The 19,668-nt window shown below is 39.0% G+C and overlaps 1 protein-coding gene across 3 annotated transcripts in view; it reads left to right on the top strand.

The window, feature by feature from the left end:
* Nucleotides 1-19,668, top strand: part of LOC124277397 (protein Shroom2-like) — a 70,897-nt gene that overhangs the window by 20,534 nt on the left and 30,695 nt on the right. For all 3 annotated transcript variants that reach the window (XR_006898815.1, XM_046713079.1, XM_046713080.1), the window contains one exon: nucleotides 11,811-12,479. Coding sequence is in view for 2 of the 3 variants with exons in the window: in XM_046713079.1 (XP_046569035.1) it covers nucleotides 11,811-12,479 (669 nt within the window). In the remaining variant the exon portion in view is untranslated. The remainder of the gene's footprint in view (nucleotides 1-11,810; nucleotides 12,480-19,668) is intronic.

Raw genomic sequence — 19,668 nt, 5'->3', positions numbered from 1 at the left:
CGAGAGAACTTACACACTGATGTAGACGTTCAACAGAGGATCAGTTAATATATCAAATGCGGCAGTCAGAATGCTGTGAGAGTCGTAGGTGGGAAATTGGTGTAATATTCAGACATGGGCACAGCTTATTAAAAAGGGGGTTGCTCAGGTTGACTGGCGAGGAATTTGCGAGGAATTTACACATTCGGTTTGGATCTTGCAGACCTTGTTACTGATAAAGTATGGAAGGCATGGAGAGAACCTGCATGTTTGGAGACCTGGCATGTCATGGCGTGAGAGGTCTGATAACACTGAGTGATGCATATCTAGAATGGAAACAGATGTCTGATTGGAGATAAGTGTTCCAGGAAATGAAAAATATACCTATAAGTACCTCCCCTTCAATTATCAAAATGGTTCACTTGATCAGTCGTTGCTTGCCTAGCTGCGGGGTTCGATTTCCCCACATGGGTACCATATGTGAGGCCCATTTTTTGTGTCTCATGCCATGATATTGTTGCATTATTGCTAAAAGTGGTGTAAAACCCCACTCAATCACTCACTCACTTACTCACTTCTGGCTGATGTAATCACTGCTGCACCAGTTCTAAGGCTGTTACCGTCACTGTTCCAGCTTTATTCAACAGTGACCTGTTCAGTATCTGATACAGTAAATTAAGTTTTCTGAAGAGTTGAGGGTTACATGAGATGTAGCCCTCTGATGTTCCATTTCACAAAGCTAATACAGATTATATTTTTTGCTAAAGACCTTTGCCGATTGTTGTTGGATAGAGCAAAGAGCCCTCGATTCCTTGCATGTCAGATTTGTGGATGTAACTGTTCTTGTAGACTAACAACTAGTCTCTGAAATGAACATATTTTACAGGAAAAAAAAATCATAAAAAAATAAAATAAGGTATAATGAAAAGGAGCCCTGAGACTTTCTTCATTTTAAGCTACATTTCTGGTGTCCCCCGCCGTGATATTGCTGGAATATTGCTAAAAGCGGCGTAAAACCAAACTCAGTCAGTCATTTTAAGCTGTGGAAATCTAGACTTGCCTCATTTACTAGACTTGCATGGGCTTTCTTGGATATACTTGCTTCAGGATCTGTATGTACTGTACTGTTGTTGTTCTTGCTGTAGTAATATTGTAGGGTTCTAGCCTTTAACACTCAGTGCAGTATCTTTTTTGCGGACAAGCCCTTATAAAAATACCACCGGCAAAAGTGTGTGTAAATAAAAATGTTAAAAAACTTCAAAGGTTATGAACACCTTTGTAGGTTTTGCTAATTTCACATAATGAGTCAATGAAGATGTGTAAGTTTTCTTTGATGATGGTTATTTATTACAAAGGCTTGCGGCCCTGAGCGTTACATTCAGTATGAATCAGCCAGCTCAGTAAATTGGCTTGCAGGATCCCGTTCTCTTCTCCCCCCAGCTTAGATAACTGTGATGTCCCAGGGGGATTGATGAACACGCCTGTTGCTCACTGAGCCTCCCGAGTCTGGAATCAAATCTTGCTTGATATTGCCATCACTTCACCTCTCTCTTCATTTATGTCTCATTTCATGGTAGGCCAGCTGACTTAATTCCATCTACATAATGGACGAGTGTTATCATGGGTGTGAACTATCTGTTGTGACGATGACTCACGGTGGTCAAGTGGGACGACTAACTCTTGCTGCAAATGTCTTTTGATAACTTAGGTTACAGTTCTTGGAGTTGATTAGGCTTTTGGGGCCGTTTCCTGGTTATATCACATATCAGGTGAGTTTAGCGTAAAAATCGAAGTCTTCTTCATGGAAGCCATTTTGTAAGACACTTCAACAGGTGCAATGAATTTGTAAACATCTTTAATGTTTTGGGATGGTATTGATTTGAACATTTTGGTAGTGGACTCTTGATCAATGACAAAGATTTAGTATTATCTTTCTGTCCGTTCTAGACTTGGAAAAAGGATCAGGGTTGAAATTAAAATTCAGCTGCAATGAATTACCTTTTCTGTAGGCATGACCTTTGAAACCAAGGTGAGTCAAGGAGGATGAAAATTGATCAAAACATTGATTGTATTTCAAGCCATCTTACGAGTGTGTAACTCAAACAGAATTAAGAGAAAGCTAATTCAAGAAAAAGGTGCAGTGTATGAGTCATCGTCGATCAGTTTGGACCCCCAGGATTATCTCAGACCTGTGTCACTGCTGATGGGTTTATCATGGAGGGAACTTCACACAAACGGGCAATGAATTCACAGTGAGGCTTGCACTCTGCCAGGCAGGAATGGCCACTACACATCTGCTCTGGACAGACGGTTTCTCTTGCTTGTTATCTTGAGGAAATTGCTCTGAGAGTTCATAAAAGTTTGTGAGTGGAACGGAGGGACTGCCTGCTGTGGTGCAGCATCGGCCAAGTTCCAGCTGTGGGTGGTGGAGTCAACGTAGTACCTGATGAAGGGTGTCGGTCAGTGTCTGTTGGTGAGACTGACGGCTTGTTCCCATCAGTGCCAGACCCGGACTGCCTCTGTGGCATATCTTCTAAAGTACATTCTGTACAGTCGGAGCTGCCCAGTGCACGGAAATGGGAGTGCGTGTTGAGAGATCAGCCACAGAGGTAACCGATAGCATCTGTCTGTGTAGTCATGTGTGGAAGTTGTTTTCAGGTAAATGGTACCAGGGACGAACACTTATGTATTCAGATTACAGTTCTGATTCTAAATTTTCTTAAGGTAATTGGTATTTTGTTTTTCTGTATTCCAAAGTATTTTTGTCAAAAGTTAGTCTACTGAATGGGTAGTGATTTAATGTTAATACAGTATGAACACATTCATAACGAACTGACAGATGTAACAACCTTTTTATGTCCCACCCACTTCCTGTATGTCAGAACTTGTTAAGATATTTTTAAAATGATCTAAAATCCATTTGAGTTCACTATAACCAGTTAACTGTATTTTTCTTACTTTCTGTTGTGAATTTGTACAAACTTACGTCATGATTTTCACTTCAAATTTTCAAGGTGTAATTAGTTGTGAGACATTGTTTATCATGCATTTCTTTATCTGTTGATTATACTCTGCCTGTCAAGATCCATATAGGATTCATTACCTGTTACTTTATATAATGAGTCAATTCTCTCTTCAATAATAATATCCCGCAGTAAGTGGCAGAGTAAAGGGACAATTAGGCAATAAAGTAGCTCAGTGTTGGAACCTTGTGTATAAGTAATAGTGGTAATTATCTCATTATCAGCATCATAACATTCTTCAGAAGTGTGTTCCACAAGAGTTAATTACCATGCCTCATCTATCAGACATGGTCATTTAGGTCTGAATGTTGGGGTTGCCACTGGCATAGTGGCGTAGCCTCCAGATTACAGGATCTTTGCAACAGTGGTTGTGGCTGTACCCGTTGGCTCTCGACCATGGGGTTGTATATGGCATCCTCGTACAGTTGTCTGGTATGAAGTGGTATGTATGTGTTATTGTTGTTTTGCTGAACAGCAGATCAGTCCAGTGTTAGAATGAGTGAGGGAATGGAGTTTTACATTATGGCATTTTCAGGGGATCGTGTTGTGTATGATTTGGATGGTTGGTTTGTTTAACACCACACTCAGCAATATTCCAGTTCAGCAGCGATCTTTAAATAATCAAGTCTGGACAATCCAGTGATCAACATCATGAGCATCGATCTACTCAATTGGGATATGATGACGTGTCAACCAAGTCAGCAAAGCTGACCACCTGATCCCATTAGTCGCATTTTACGACAAGCATGGGTTACTGAAGACTCATTCTAACCCAGAGTTAGAATATTTTGGTAAATTTGCAGCATGTCTGTTTGATGTGGGATGAGATCAAGAAGTGATGGATGTCTCAGAGGTTTATAATGCTCCAAAGAAACATATTAAGGGTGAATCTACCATTTGAATTAACAGTCAGCAGTTCCTGGCATGTGGAAGGGATGCAACTCTGTCAGTACAAATTGCAGCACCTCAGATGTCAATGCAACTGTGCACCATGCATCTGTCACACTGAAAAGGAAACTGACCTGTGTCAAATGGGTATGCTAACACACAAGGACAGCTAGCCTGAACTGAGATAGCATCAACCTTGTGGTATTACCATTGCTGGTAATATATTCTAATAATCATTCTATTCGCCTTTAGAAACCATGTAGACCTGTTTCAATTCAGATTTGTAACACATTTGATGACACAGCGAGATACTGTTTTCCTGATGACTTATAAATTCATGTAGGTGAACTTCATGTAAACAACCAATTTCCAAGGTGTTGAATTCTCCTCTCCTCCTCCTCCTCATCATCATCATCATCATTGTCATCATCATCACCATCTATTACTTATAATTTGTCAATGAAGACAGCAGGTGACCTTCACACATCATGGACAGGTAGATCATATTGGTCTTTAATGATTGCAATTAGTCAACTAGTCAATAGCAGATCTGTTGTCATGGTGACAAATATTTTGAGAAGGAGATATAGTACACCAGCTGTCTACACAAAGTGATAAAATCAACTACGGCTATTTTGAGGTTTTACTGTGTGAGTTTTTAGAGCATAGCATATGAAATATTTTTTTTATTAGTGTCTGAAGGCTATTGATGTTACGATATGAATGAGATGAACAGATAGTTCCTGGTGCAGGGAGTATGAAAGAAAGTGTCACTAAGACTTTAATTCACCAGACAGCTGAAGAAATGAAGTAAAAGATTACCAAAAAAAATGAGAAGTATTTTTTCTTTTATAACTTTTGTTTCCAAGTTGTGTCTATCATTGAAGCAAAAACTCATACTTAACAGAACAAATTTACAAAAAGAAAAGAGAAAAATTTAAAGCTTTTTAACTGAGTAACTTGCCCATAGCTTTAGTGACATCAGATTTCTTTTTCTCAAGCGTGCCTAGGTAGTGATACTTTTTAAATCAAAATCTGTTGAAAGTGAATCTAAATGACAAGTTTGGGCTAGTAGGTTCAAAGTTTGTGTACTTTTGTTGTACATACCCATATTTACTGCACTTGTTGTCTGTCATACAGACCCTGAAACAAACACATCCAGTATAACCTGGGCGAGTCTATAATAGTTGGCAAGTCTAGTCCTCTGCAGTATCTGAAATGAAAAGTCTCTTGTTTCCTTTTTAACACATTTCATTAAATTTAACAAGTGTTTTTTTCTGTAAAATATGTATATTTCAGAGTCTCGATATTAGTTTAGGGCAAGTGCCGTGTTTCTTCAACTGAAGTGTAATTATTCCTGCAACAATGTTACACGAATGTCGTGCAGACGGTTGTTACATGACGGCATGAACTTCCTGTAAGTGTTACTTGTGAACAAAAGGTCAGACGGCTTAAATCTGAGCACAGGTAATTGCTGCAAAGGGGAGTGGGGAGTGAACACGGGCATATTCATCTCCGGAATGTTCCCGACACTCACGTGTGTCGCACAACTGGCCTAAATACCAGAACTCACTCTGGGCAAAAAATTGTCTATATACCCTGTATGTTCATTCAGATGATGTTTTGAGAATCAAATTAACTTGAAATTTGTTTACCTTTGTCGATCAAATGTAAGGCATGTTCACAAGAGGATGCACTGAGATTATACTTTTGTGTTTGTGCAGAGGTAGCTGGTTCAATTGTAGTTTTTAAAAACCATAAATAGTCACACACTTATACTTTGTGCAGTGGCCGCTATGAATCATAGTCGAGCAAGGGTTGTGAATGAAAGTGTTAAAATCCTCGATTCTGATGTTTCCTGTTGACTAACTTGGGGAGAATTTAGCTCATTGTTTATGTGTTTAAACTAAGGATTGATGGTCAAACAGAAATAGAACAAGAAGGGTAAATGTAGCAGTAGTATATGATATAAATATTTCAAAGGGAGGTAACTCTTGTTTTGAGTTTTGTAGTTTAGGTTTTCAGGGTTAATGTTCCTTGTTGATTGGCTGCAGATGTATTAATATTGATGCATGTGTGGTTAAACAGTGTTGCTTTTTGAACACAGCTTATAAATGGTTCTCACACCGTAGTAAGCACTTCAAATGTGACAGTCGACGTGCTTATTCATTCCTTCACAATATGTTAAATTTGTCAGAGATCCAGTAGGAGAGACAGAAAATTGATCAATGAAACTGACATGTTAATAACAGTTACTTGGAAGTTATATTCCCATGTTGCATATCTGCTGGTTTTTGTGTAAAACTCATCGGTAATATACACAAAAAATACAGAGTATCAGTTAGCTTTCTGGCTTCATATTGGGCGTTACTGAAGACTACTTTCAGACTGGGCAAGAAAATGGCCAAGGGCCAATAGGAGCGGATGGCGAAGGGCCACTAAATGGAAAGGGCTCAACACTGCATGTATGGTACATAGATATGGCACAACAGTCATCAGTATTTGTTGTTGTATAGCACAAGCAGTAAGGTTCATAGTGAATTACTTCCCATACTTTGAAGGTAAATGCTCTTCGGCGAGCCTTACAAACAATTCTCTGGTCCATTTCATGAAGCAATGTTAGTGCTATGATACTTTCTGCTAAATTAGACTTATGACAGCCAGGGCACCTTTTTGCATTGTTTGCATGTTTGATGTAAAAATGGACCTTTGTTGTGTCAGATATCACATTTTCATGTAACATAGAGGATTTATATTTTGGATATGTGAGTGGGTGAAGTTTCTGTTGTAGATTTTGTTTATTGTTGCACCTTGGCTTGAAGGTGATAATGGAAAGAAACAACATGGATGTGCAGCTGCTAACCTCAACTTGACCTTAGAAAAATAATTTGTTTGCTTTCTTTGCTGGTTGATCTTCAGCAAGGTGATTAGAGCTCATAAACACTGAGTCTGGTAAGTGGTCTTGGGGAGCTAGACAGTGAGCCCATATTTGATACATTTTGGGCAATATTGCTTGTCGATTCTGATATGTTCATTGTCAATTCAAGTGTATCATTTAGTAATTGCCTTCAACTGAGTCCATATGTGTAGAGTCAAGCACCTGCTCTGAGTGGAGTGAGGTATGCCAGTTATCCTGGTGGTTTGAGTGTATACCAGACATTGACCCCAGGGTCTGTCTAAATCATCCGTTAATTGTCAGGTGTATTTCAGCTTGCACTCCTTCTTGGTAAGTGTCAGGTTCAACAACCACCATTGGCTGTTGGTCTGGGGGCAAGGGGCACTACTTGACAATGATGAATATTACTTACATCTATAGGCATAGGGCACTACTTGACAACGATGAATATTTCTTACGTCTATAGGCATGGGGCTCTATTTGACAATGATGAATATTTCTTACATTGGCTGTTGGTCTGGGGGCAAGGGGCACTACTTGACAATGATGAATATTACTTACGTCTATAGGCATGGAGCACTACTTGACAATGATGAATATTTCTTACATTGGCTGTTGGTCTCAAGGCAAGGGGCACTACTTGACAATGATGAATATTACTTAGGTCTATAGGCATGGGGCACTACTTGACAATGATGAATATTACTTAGGTCTATAGGCATGGGGCACTACTTCACCATGATGAATATTTCTTACATTGGCTGTTGGTCTCGAGGCAAGGGGCACCATTGCACAGTGATGAATAGTTCTTACATTGGTCTGGAGGAAAGGGCACCAATAATTTGCACAGTGATGAATGTTACTTACATTACCTTCTACCCAGGTTAGAACAGGTCCCCTGCTCTCTGTATGAACTTGAGTGAGGATTAGATGGTCATCTTTTATTTAATGGCTGATGTGTGTGTCATCCAAACTAGATACTGATTGTTGCTTATGCTGATTGGCAAGCTGAGGTTATATTATTCTGAAATATTGCTGACTGTGGGATAAAAGAAAATTCATTCATTGATTTGTTTCATATTCATTCTGTCAAGGAATTATGTTTTAATGTATAAGTGAATGTCTAAGGAATGTGGGTAATAGTTTTGTGATAATAGGGAATAATAGTGGTGGCTTTGCTTTGTGGAAAATGAGATCAGTTAGTTAAACTGTGGCATATGTACTCAAGTGACTGATAGAGTACAGTACACATGCAGGTGGTGTCATCATCCTACAGGAGTTGTGCATTAAGTATCCAGGGTACTGGTGGCCCAGTACCCGTGAAGATCCGGGTTAGAATGAACCTTCAGTAACCCATGCTTGTCGTAAGAGGCGACTAACGGGATTGGGTGGTCTGTGAGGCTCGCTGGCTTGGTTGACAAATTGTGCAGATCGATGCTCATGCTCATGTTGATCACTGGATTGTCTGGCCCAGACTTGATTATTTACAGACCGCCGCCATATAGCTGGAATGTTGCTGAGTGCAGCATAAAACTAAACTCACTTACTCACTTGTGGCCCAGTCATAAAGATGCTTCAATTCACGGGGCAGAGTTACATCCCTTGGACATGCCTGAAACCAATGATCACAGGTTCAAGTCCTCCTTTGTTTCTAGGTTTGTCAACACCAAACCCATGCCAAAGTGGCAAATACTGAAACAGCCAGTGAAACAGCTGAGATGTCATGATATAACCGGAATACTGTTTGAAATGATGATTCACTCATTCAGTTTTGGTTGGTTTGCACTGAATGGACTGAAGTTTTTCACATGCTGGCTACATGATGGTTGATTATACAGAATTTCAGTGCCACTGACAGGCATTTTCCATGTGTCACTTGACCAAAGGTCATCAACTCTATCAGGCAAATATTGCCAGTTGTATGAGTGGCTATTCAACTAAGATCCACTCAAGATATGTGTCTCATGAATTACACAGCCTTTGTTGTTGCGATATGTCGGTCAGACCTTATCAAGGGCAACAATACTATTGGCTGACCCTATTAAGTTGAATTTGTCGACTGAGTGATTGTCATAGGTTAGGCAGTTTCAAGTGGTCATTTGAATGATTGACACTGGGGACATGCTGAGCAAATAACAGAGCAGGTGAAATATTTTCGACTATATACGGTATTGCTCCTTTCATACAAATCTTAATGACATCTGTCGACATTGTTTGTGTGATAAATATTTTTATGAATGTTGTTGGTTGAGGTTTTCCACATTAATTAATTTAAAAAATAATACAGATCTTCTCAGTTGGTTACTTTTTGTATCATGATGGCCTCACTCCGTGAGATTATAATAAACAATAATAATGTACTTATAAAGCGCTTAATATCCACCGTAGAGATGCTCAGTGGTGCTGTGATCATTGGGAAAGGAAATAGCTCATATAACTTTTACAGAAAGGCAGCAGTGAACAAATGGATCTTTAGCAGAGATTTCAAAGTTCTTTCAATTAAGTTTTCCTGATTTGCTTTGGAAGACAGTTTCACAGTTGAGGGCTGGCAAAGGAGAAGGCTCTATTTGCAGATTGAGTATTGTTTTGTGACACTTTTACAATATCCAAAAGATCAGTGAGTGAATATAAAATATTGGACCTTCCTTGTTTTGTCCATGTTGTGAGTTGTATCCAGCATTTTGTTATCCAGAGTTGACAGTTTAACATCGACAGGGATACTCCCCTACCCAGATTAATATTCAGGGGGTCATGGAATAGCCTGGTTGTTAAAGACTGGGTGGTTGGTTGGTTGGTTGTTTTACGCCACACTCAGCAATATTTCAGCTATATGGCGGCGGTCTGTAAATAATCAAGTCTGGAGCACAAAATCCAGTGATCGACAGCGTGAGCATCGATCTACACAATTGGGATACGATGACATGTGTTAACCAAGTCAGCGAGCCTGACCAACTGATCCCCTTAGTCGCCTCTTATGACAAGCGTGGGTTACTGAAGATCAATTCTAACTTAGGTCTTTATGGGTTTCGTTGTTAAAGAATTGGCTCACTGAAGGCAAAGTTTGATTTCCTGCATGGGTACACTGTGTAAAGCCCATTTCAAATGTCCCTTACCTTAAAGCTGCAAGAATGTCACTAAAAGTTACTGAAAACTGAACCAACTTACTTGTTACTTAAGAAGTATATATAGATTCAGGGCAGATGTCAAAACTTGGGTATTGAATTGTGAAGCCATATTCCTTGATATCACTACTACCAGTTTGTGATACTGGCTTAGAAATACCAGCCTCAATATTTTGGCAGTGGTGTGTCTTTGTGGTTAAGAGTGTGTACAAGCTTCTCGAGCTGTGGTCAAACATGTTGATTTGTTGCTATTAACACAGTCACAGAGAACGGTGAGTGCGGATGGCCGAATGGGGTCAATTAGTGTCGGTCAAGGGGGATTAGGGATTTGACAGGTGTGTGGAGTGGTTAGTGCTTGGAGAAGTAGACTGCTCAGTAAAGAAAGTGTTAAGTTTGTCACTTTTGAGAGATGAACCTACTTGTTCTGTCAGTGGTATAGAGAATTTGTTTTTGTATCATCCACTCTAAATCCTGAAATTGTGAGAAAATATGTGAGAACTTTGTCAATATTCATGGTGATCTGGATTAATAATCAAGTCTTTTCAACTTAAATTATCACGAACAATCTCTCTCAATAAGGTAGAAAATAATATTTACCATCTTCTCTTTATAGCATAAAGTTTATCAAAAGGTCTTATTTAGAACTTATAGAAACACATCCTTTTTTATATATATTACTTCAGTCACATTTTGTTTCACAATGGCTGATAATTATACACACCAACCCTTTTCCTGAATGAATGTGGGTCACAGGTCTGTCTCCTGGTGTCATTCTTGTGACCTACTTAACAATTATAAATGGTGTAGGATGTGAAAAGCCTAATGTGGTAGTCCACCTACACATTTACATCAAAGACGAAGATGATGTCACTGAACAGGATACAGGCGTACCACCTGTTTCCTTGCTGAATCACAGGCAGTCGGGTTGCTGTACCGAGTGTCAGTGTGACTTGTCTCTGTCTCTGTACAGTATCAGTTTCTACTGTCAGCTGGGGACCCACCATCCAGTAGTTACACCAGTGTGCATGACTAGCTGCCAGTCATGTGTAGCTTGGAAATACCTCAGGCTGTTGGTTTCAGGTGAGGGAGTCTTAGGTCTGATAGAACTGACGGAGTTGTGTCCCTTTGTCTCAGAACTTGGTTATTTTATGAGTGCTTCAAAAACTTCCAGGTTCATCAGTGATGCGAGGTCAATGTGCTTTGTAACTTATTCAGCAACTATAAGGAGGTATTAAAATATACAGTGAGTGTTTCTGATTAAATTGTGAGTTATTGTGTGTGATTATTTGTAAACAAAAAATAAAATTGTAATCATAAAGTCTGAATAGAATTATGTTATCAGATTGTCTGTAATACAAAACCTTAAACAAATATATAGAATGGAGCTGTTGCAAGTCCATCAAATTCTGGAAGTCAAAATGACTGCAGTATCAGGTCTGAACATTTAGGAAGTCTCCTGGCTCTTTTTAAATATATTATCTTCATCTGAAAATTTCTTTTTTCTTCTTTAACATGTGTTGTTTTCTAAAAGAATGAATTTAAAAAAAAAGTATTTTAATGTATGACACCCTCAGACTCAACTGGACTCCAGGGCAAAAGTGGTCCCCAGCAATGGCTGATGGTCTGGACATGAATAAATGGGTCGGATAGTTAGGCTTAGTGACCTGACGGATAATAGGTCTGTGTACCCTTATGTGTAGTTTACCTCTCATAACACCCACCCACTTACTTTGTACAAAGTCCACTGAAGCTGTAATGATGAAGAGCGTTTACATATATATATTATCCCAATAATACCATGCATGTTTTTTTCAGCAACAGTCATACTAAATATGACTATATGTAAGTGTACCAGGCAGACAAGTGATTATATTAGCTGATGATTGTGTTTGTTTGTTTCAGTGCTAGCATGGACTCCGGACTCACTGTGTCACCAACATATCAGAATCTGTTCTCCACCCGGCGACCACCTCCTCCCCCGCCGCCACGGTCACCGAGTCCAGTCGAGCAGCCACCTGCCTTGCCACCTAGAAACTACAGACGGCACTCCGAGGGCCGCGTGCTTAGTAAACGATCAGCAACCGCGGATCAAGACCTCTCGCAGAAAGAGGATGAAAACATCGACAGATCAAAGAGGGATTTTGGTGACTTGAAACGACAGTTTGAAAATTCTCCAAGAGAAGATGCTTACATCGAGAAACTGCGAATGGAATCAAGACGAAGGATGTCAGCTCAGCCAATGTCTATTCAGTACACAAAACCAACAATCAACTACCCAACAACAATAAAACGAGATCCCTTGCTGGCTCAGGAAGCAACATCACCATTGAAGGAACATTCAGCGGTGGACATCAGAAACTTGGTTGAGGAGAGCAACAAGGAAAACTCAGCTCCAGCCCAGCAGGCCACAGTGCCATCATCCAAGAATTCAAGGGAGAGAACTCTGTCAGACATACCTCCACCATCACCACCGAAAATTACAGAATCTGAGATCACTTCTGATAGTGAAGAGTTACCTCCCCCTCCTCCAGATCTTCTGAGCAAAGAAGAGGAAGAAGAAATGCATGATGGGTAAGTCGGTTTCGTTAATTTCAAACATTATATATTTTATACATTATCCAAAGAAGATGCTTATTTACTGAACAATTAAACCATAAATGTCCACTTCATTCTGTTTCATAAAACTAGCATTCAAACTTAAATGATCAATGATTTTTGTAAACAGACAGAGTACAATTGTACAAATAAATATACACCAAATTTTGGACTTTGTACAGTCAATTGTGTATCAGTTGTTACTAAAAGAAATACAGAAGGGGAGAAATGGTGTAGGCTACAGGTGCCAACCCTTCCCAGCTTGTGAAGGATTTGAATCCTTGATTTTCCGTCATTTATTATGATTTTCCTTGACTTGTCAGCACTATGACAGTGCTCATGGGAAGCAACTAAGTGGTAAATGTTTCAGACCAGAAATACTCATAAGTGTTTGACATGCCGCTGCTAATTTGCCATACAGTTCCCACACACTTGAATTTAGATTGACAAAATCATGACGTATTCTAATTAACCAGATTCAGTGATGAAATGACTGAACATACAGCAACTTTAAAACTTTTATACAACTAAAATGTTTTGGACCACTCCATTCTTTCATATTAATATCTTAGTAGATTTCTCATGGCACAGAAGATGGACTGTAGTGACTTGAAAATATTGAGTGGTCCTTGTCTGTTTTGAGTTATATAGATTTGTATGGATTATGTAAGTCTCACACAACGATGTAAACCCATATGTATCAAGCTGATGATCATTGCCAGCATGTTCCTATGTAAACAATGACATTTAATGAAAACGTGACACAACACTTGAAAACGATGTGATGGTTGACATGCTAACATTAAGCTTTGGTACTACTCGATTCATTCTAAACTGTCAAATGTAATCAAGATATCTGATGTTGGTGTATTTATTTAAAAAGTCTGTACAGTTGATGCATTTGCATTGATACTTAAACATTTCATCCGTTACATGCATATTTCATATAATAGTGAATGTCCTTCATGAAAATAGATTTCTCCCATGCTAAAGATTATAACAGGAAAAAACATATTCCACATTGGACATGGACTTGATGTGAAACAGGAACCTCATTTAATATACTAAAATTTGAAGTACTTCCCAATAAACAGGGGTGGAAATAACCCATTGCCCAACGTCCGAGTCCAGTGTTTTTTTCTGTTGGGCAAGCAAATTTGTATATCACACTGTACCAGTGTCCAGTTGACTTTCCAATGTTAAATATGTTGTTTATTTAAAAAATCAACAAGAAAACGTCCGGTATAGTGGAAAAATTATCAGGGCAAGTGATTTTACATGTGCCACTGTACCGGAGTACACTAGCAATTTTAAACTTATTTCCACCCCTGATAAACTATGGTTGATCTAATCCTATGATAAAGGTGTATTGGGTGACATTATTCCCTCCCTTAGCTCCAAGTATCTGCTGATTATCGTGCCTTGCTGGGTCAGTATCATGCCCACTGTCTTGGATTTTAACAAAGTTACCAGACCCTACAGAATAAATAATAGAAAGCATCCAACTTAAGTCTTGAATCTACAAGTTTGGGTTGCCTCAGCCCTTAAGGTGAAAATTCTGAAAATCTTTGAAATTCAGAATTTTTCTGGTGTCCTTCAGGAGTTTATTGTTGTTTTGTAGACATATATTTTCAAATGAGATAACTCTATTTCTGGGACTAAATGTCAGTCCATGACAAAGTGTAGACTAATGCTTAGTGTCTGAATTTATGTAATTTTGATGGAAACAAATAACCCCATTTAAATTGAAAAGGACCCCCAGTGAGGATGGTGATTCAGAATCCTGAACCTAAGGAAATCTTTCTTTCTTCATTAAGGGCTTAAGTATTGCGGAAAAGCGTAGGCATAAGGGAAAATAATGTGGTTCAGGGACTGTGAGATAGACTGGACAAAACATGGGAAGAACTAAGCACACTGAGTCAAGGGAGGCAAATCCTGCTGGATTGCTGCAAGTGTAACATTATCTCTGTGATTGTAAGTGAACAGCAAGCCCAGAGGTGGTGGCATGTGAGAGATAGGGAGAGTTGATGTTAAATTGGGAGGGGCAGTTTGTGAGATGTAATAAGGAAATATTGAGCATGTAGTCAAGGGCAATATTGTGAGCAGGATGGGGTGTGTGTCGGCCGGTCGCTGATGTTGATTCATTGGCTGTGTAAATATGACACAACCATTGCTTTAACCAGCTGCTCTCACTAGCACTACATCCAAGGTACTATCATAATCTTTATTTAGATTGCAGTACATCACCCAGTTCACCCCCACATGTTGTGGTGCAGGAGTTTCCAGCCAGGCTAAGTGGATGCCTGATTGGCCTGTGACAACATTCACAAGTTTGTCAGTTTGTCAGAGTAATTGGAAAGTCTATCTCAACCTCCCCTTCTGATACAAGCAGTAGAGCAAACACTTTCTTTTCTCACAGCATGCCACGTTTGTTTGGAGGGGTGTTGGGTGCCTGCTGTGGGTAAACTTTAAAAAGTGCATCGGTCCTTTCACGAACACTCCAACACATATTAGTCATCAGAGGCGATTATTAGCTTTGGGGAAAAGACATATCTTTAGCAACCAGGTATCAATTTCTGAATATGTAATTGGATCGGCCTGCTCACCTGTCTCCCCTATGCACCTGATGGCCTCTCCCAGGTAGCATGTTGCCCTGCTCCTTCTGTCTCTGATGCAGTAACAGGGATGTCATTGGTAGTAGTTGACTTGCAAGCCGGGATTAGCAGTGGTATCAGTTACCTAACTCTACTGCAACGACCAGCGTTCACTTCTGTCACAGACCCTGCCTGAGAGTTCGAGAACTTCTGAGAGTCAGTTTCCCTCCTTTCGTTTGTGGAGCAGACGCGGGATTGTTACCTGTCAGAGAATATCATGGGATTAGCAGACGTGAACTTTCTTGATGGCCATACAGATCAGTTTTTCGAGAAGATGAGGAATATGGATATCGTTTAATATTCTTGAAAAGAGATGAGCTGATTGTTGTAATGACTAGCCACTCTATTTCTCCCTTCTGCATACTGAACAAATGGTGATGTATGCTTTCCAGCGATGGGGGCTCAAGTAAGTTATCTTCTCACTGTTTCATAACTGACTACAGAACAGCAGGTCCTATCAGGTACAAGCAGGGTGCACTGCAGTTGTGTTTCTAGGTCTATGGACCCAATGTATATCACTTTTGTTATCAGGATTATTTTTGCTGTAGGCTTATGGAATGTAAATAAATATAGGCGTAGAGTTTGAAATCAAGATTGAAGTAGGTTTGCAAACTTGAATGAATCACTGGAAAGAAATTATGGTGATTCATTCATTTTTTAGTAAGAAATTGTCCCTGTTTGTCATTGGATGTCAAAGGATGTTGCACTGTTTCCATAAAGGATAACTAGGAAGGTTCAGTTAATATTTAGTAAGATTGATGAATCTTGTAACAAACGCCATTTTGATTTTGTTATTGCCTCTTAAATATTTGGACAGGATGACAGCCAAGCAAAAACGTTACTTCTTCATCTGTAGTGATGACAAGAGCATCTGAGCTATAAGTCATACCTTATAAATTTCATATGATTGTAAAAGGGTGCAGATCTTAACCATCATAAATGAAAGCAGTTAATCCTGTAATGCGTACATCTGTCATTGTGAACTTAATCTGGTTGCATCAGACTTGACATGGTTGGTTTGGAATTGGGATCACCAGAGTTCAGGCTTCATCAAATGCACAATATGGAATCATTGAATTTGAATTTGTTGAATTTCTTTTATAGGTAACCTTTGTGTAAAATGAATTATTGTATTGATTAATAATCTGTTAATGAAAAATGTCCACAATGATATTATTCACCATCTTTGGGCAACAGCTGAGTGTAGTCAAACACAAAGGCTCCCATCGGCAATTGTTATGAAGTAAATACATTAGCTTTAGAATCAATCTCATGGATTGATCACTGGCTCGTGGTCGTGTCATATTTACTGTACAGCAGCCTGTGTCAGTGCCGGGTTCAACTATGTAATGTGGCAGTTCTCAAATGTAACGTACAAGGCAGTATGCTATGTCACACTGTGTGAATAATAGTTGCGCAGAACTGGACCTTAGGGAAGAAGACTGATATTAAGTACAGAAGGAAAACTGACATTTGGTAAAGAAAGAAAACCAATATTTGGTAAAGAAGGAAAACTGATATTGGGTAAAGAAAGAAAACTGATATTTGGTAAAGAAGGAAAACTGATATTGGGTAAAGAAAGAAAACTGATATTTGGTAAAGAAGGAAAACTGATATTGGGTAAAGGGGGATATTTAGTGAAGAAGGAAAACTGATATTTGGTAAAGATGGAAAACTGATATTTGGTAAAGAAGGAAACACTATTATGTTGAGAGGACCTCAAAATAATTATCTATGTGATGAAATGATAGCTGATGAAGGACAAGCAAGAAGGGGTTCCTTTGGGTCTGGTGATAATGTCTTACCCTTCCCCAATTGGCACCTCAAAACATCCTCGAAATCCTTTCCCCTTAAAAGCATTTCAACTTCTCACCACCAGAATGAGATAAACCTTTTCAAAGTCTGAATCAGACACCCCAAAACCAAACTCAACTCATTTATACAAATTATTTATTATATTTTCTGTTCAAGGATATACGATTGTTTATGCATATCAATACATCTTACACTAGGGACTCTGATATATGTGTATACACCAGGATAGTGTGGCATTATAGCCTTTGTTGTACAGTGTTGCACAGAGTTGAGCATGGTGGGTGAGAACATGACACTGCTGGGTCCCCACCTGATACTGTCCTAGGAGAATGGAGGCCTGTTTTCCTGGATGGTTTATAGGTTCCGGTCAGGCCATTTCTTCCCTGGTAGAGGTGCTGGTGGGAGATGCAGGGTTTCCTTGTCACATGGGTTGGGGTATGTAGAGCTAGTGACACGGGATTGACCTCTGACTCATACTTGTATGGGGTAATTCAATGCGGCTGCCTTGTTTGGTGGATTTATATGAGTTGTGAACTGTTTGAAATTTTCACATATCAACACCATTTCATCTTCTGAAATACAGTTTTTGCCATTTTTGTATTCAGTGTCATAGATTCATTTAGTAGATTGCAGCAAATGATGAACAGTTCAAAAATATTCCAAAACAGCGACATTAACAGAGACAGTTGATCTGTATGAAAGAAGAGAAGTAAGGTTATTTAACAAAGATTTCCAGTCTATTTCCAAACTAGAGTTGTATGCTCCCCAGGGGTTTGAGATTGATAATATGACATGCCGTTGAGATTGACATCCAGTGATCGAGGAAAAAAACAAAGTGCCTTTGAGCAGCTGAGCTGGATATCGGCGCTTGACAAATGTTGGCATAATAATAGTGCAAATGAAATTCTTTGTTGAAAAAAGACTTGTCGAAAATATAAAATATTTTTTAATGGGTAACTGACTCCATTGTCAAGCTTCCTGTGACCCTTAATGAACTTTCCTTCGAAACTATTACAAATGAAATTTTGTGATTACATACATGATTTGTAAAGAGCCAAAGTACTTGTTGAAAATAAGAAATATTCTAAATGGGTGATGGGCTGCAGTAAAACTTCTCGTGACCTTCATGCGCATAAAAACTTTTGGCCATGGTTGTGCTTCAGAATTGAATTGTGTTATAGGTGGATTAAGAGTAAAAGCATGGAGGTCATATTTCTACAGCAGCTCCTGGGTTGGGACAGAGAGTGTGGAGATTCCCTAGTGGTGGGACGAGAATAGCACTAGCCTGTTAATCACCCAGTGTTGACACTGTAGATCTTGGCCTATTGGGGCACGGGAAACAGAGACAACTAGGAAAATAAAGTCTTTCCATGGAATGTACCCCAGTATATACATGGAGGCAGTGCCGTGAATGCTACAGCATATCTCAAGAAGATGCAGTCCCAGATGTTGCTGTAGCCACCAGTGATGCTGGTGATGCTGCTGCTGCTGCGTGTTATTGCATGATATCTTGAGCCATACCACATGGTAGCTACCACTGTTCAGCGGAAACTGGTTACGGATTTTATAGTATTTGTTAAACTGTCCCTGAATAAAGCTTTATTGTTAACAATAGTCACTGGTTAGGCAAATAGTATGCGTCATAGTAACCCAACAAAAACTCTGCAATAGTGTTAACCCCATGGCATTGAAAGTTCATTTGTGCAAATATTTGAGAATGATTTATTGTAACCAAAGATTAGTGGTTCATGCTTCCTATGTATTCCAATAGTAGATAGTGTTCACAGATACAGAGATGTACTGAACAGTTTGTTTAAACATACACAGAAAAGAAAGAAAAAAAGAAGAAAAATTGGATTTCATTTTTAGATAAATATATTGTGGCTTTAAAAGATTGGAATGCTTCATTTTTTGCAAATATCTCACAATTCCTGAGATAATTGACAGAAACTAAAATATAAATTTGCATATAAATATGATCCAGTGAATTTCAGCTCCAAGTAGTATTTTACATAGAGTGTTTGAACTGTGTTAGACAGAAATATACCTTCAGCAGCCTTTAGACTGGCTTTATTGCCCTACATAATCAGGTCATAGTGGACATTTCACATTTGTAATGTGACACAGGGTCACAGAGTCTGCCAGGGATCAAGTTAGTCCAAGAACTATGAATTCCTGGTTAGGATAACTACTTTCCCCGAGAGCAGAAAAAACACGAGAGCAGAAAAAAACACCGTAAAACCTGGAACTATAAATGCGTAACCAGTTGCTGCACGATTGTTCACTGAGGGTTAAGACTGCAGCTGTCCCTAGTACAGCTGTTTAGAAGAGATTTGTTCCTGTGTTGTCCCTTGTACTACGTGCTCAGGCCAAAATATAGAATATGTGTGTTTTTGGTTTTTCAATGACCCTAACTCCCTCTGACGTTAAGCCCTTTTCTGGATTAGAATTGCACTACAGATTTTAACACCATCATGATATGATTTTTGTTATACCAATAGTGTGTGTGTTGAGCTTTATCGTTGATAAAGCGGTCATTATTTTCATTTGAAATATAGAATATCAAAATCAGAGAATAACCGGTCTTGATTCTTCAGGGAAAATTATATGAGTAAATTGCTGAAAATCAGTAATCTCTTCAATCTGTTTCTCACATCCTGTAGATATCAGATATATCGTTTTTCATAGGAAAAAGG

The sequence above is a fragment of the Haliotis rubra genome, unplaced genomic scaffold, assembly GCF_003918875.1.
Source record: "Haliotis rubra isolate DU_JTF1 unplaced genomic scaffold, ASM391887v1 Scf221, whole genome shotgun sequence".
Taxonomy (NCBI): domain Eukaryota; kingdom Metazoa; phylum Mollusca; class Gastropoda; order Lepetellida; family Haliotidae; genus Haliotis; species Haliotis rubra.
This window is presented reverse-complemented; position numbering and strand designations above follow the sequence as displayed.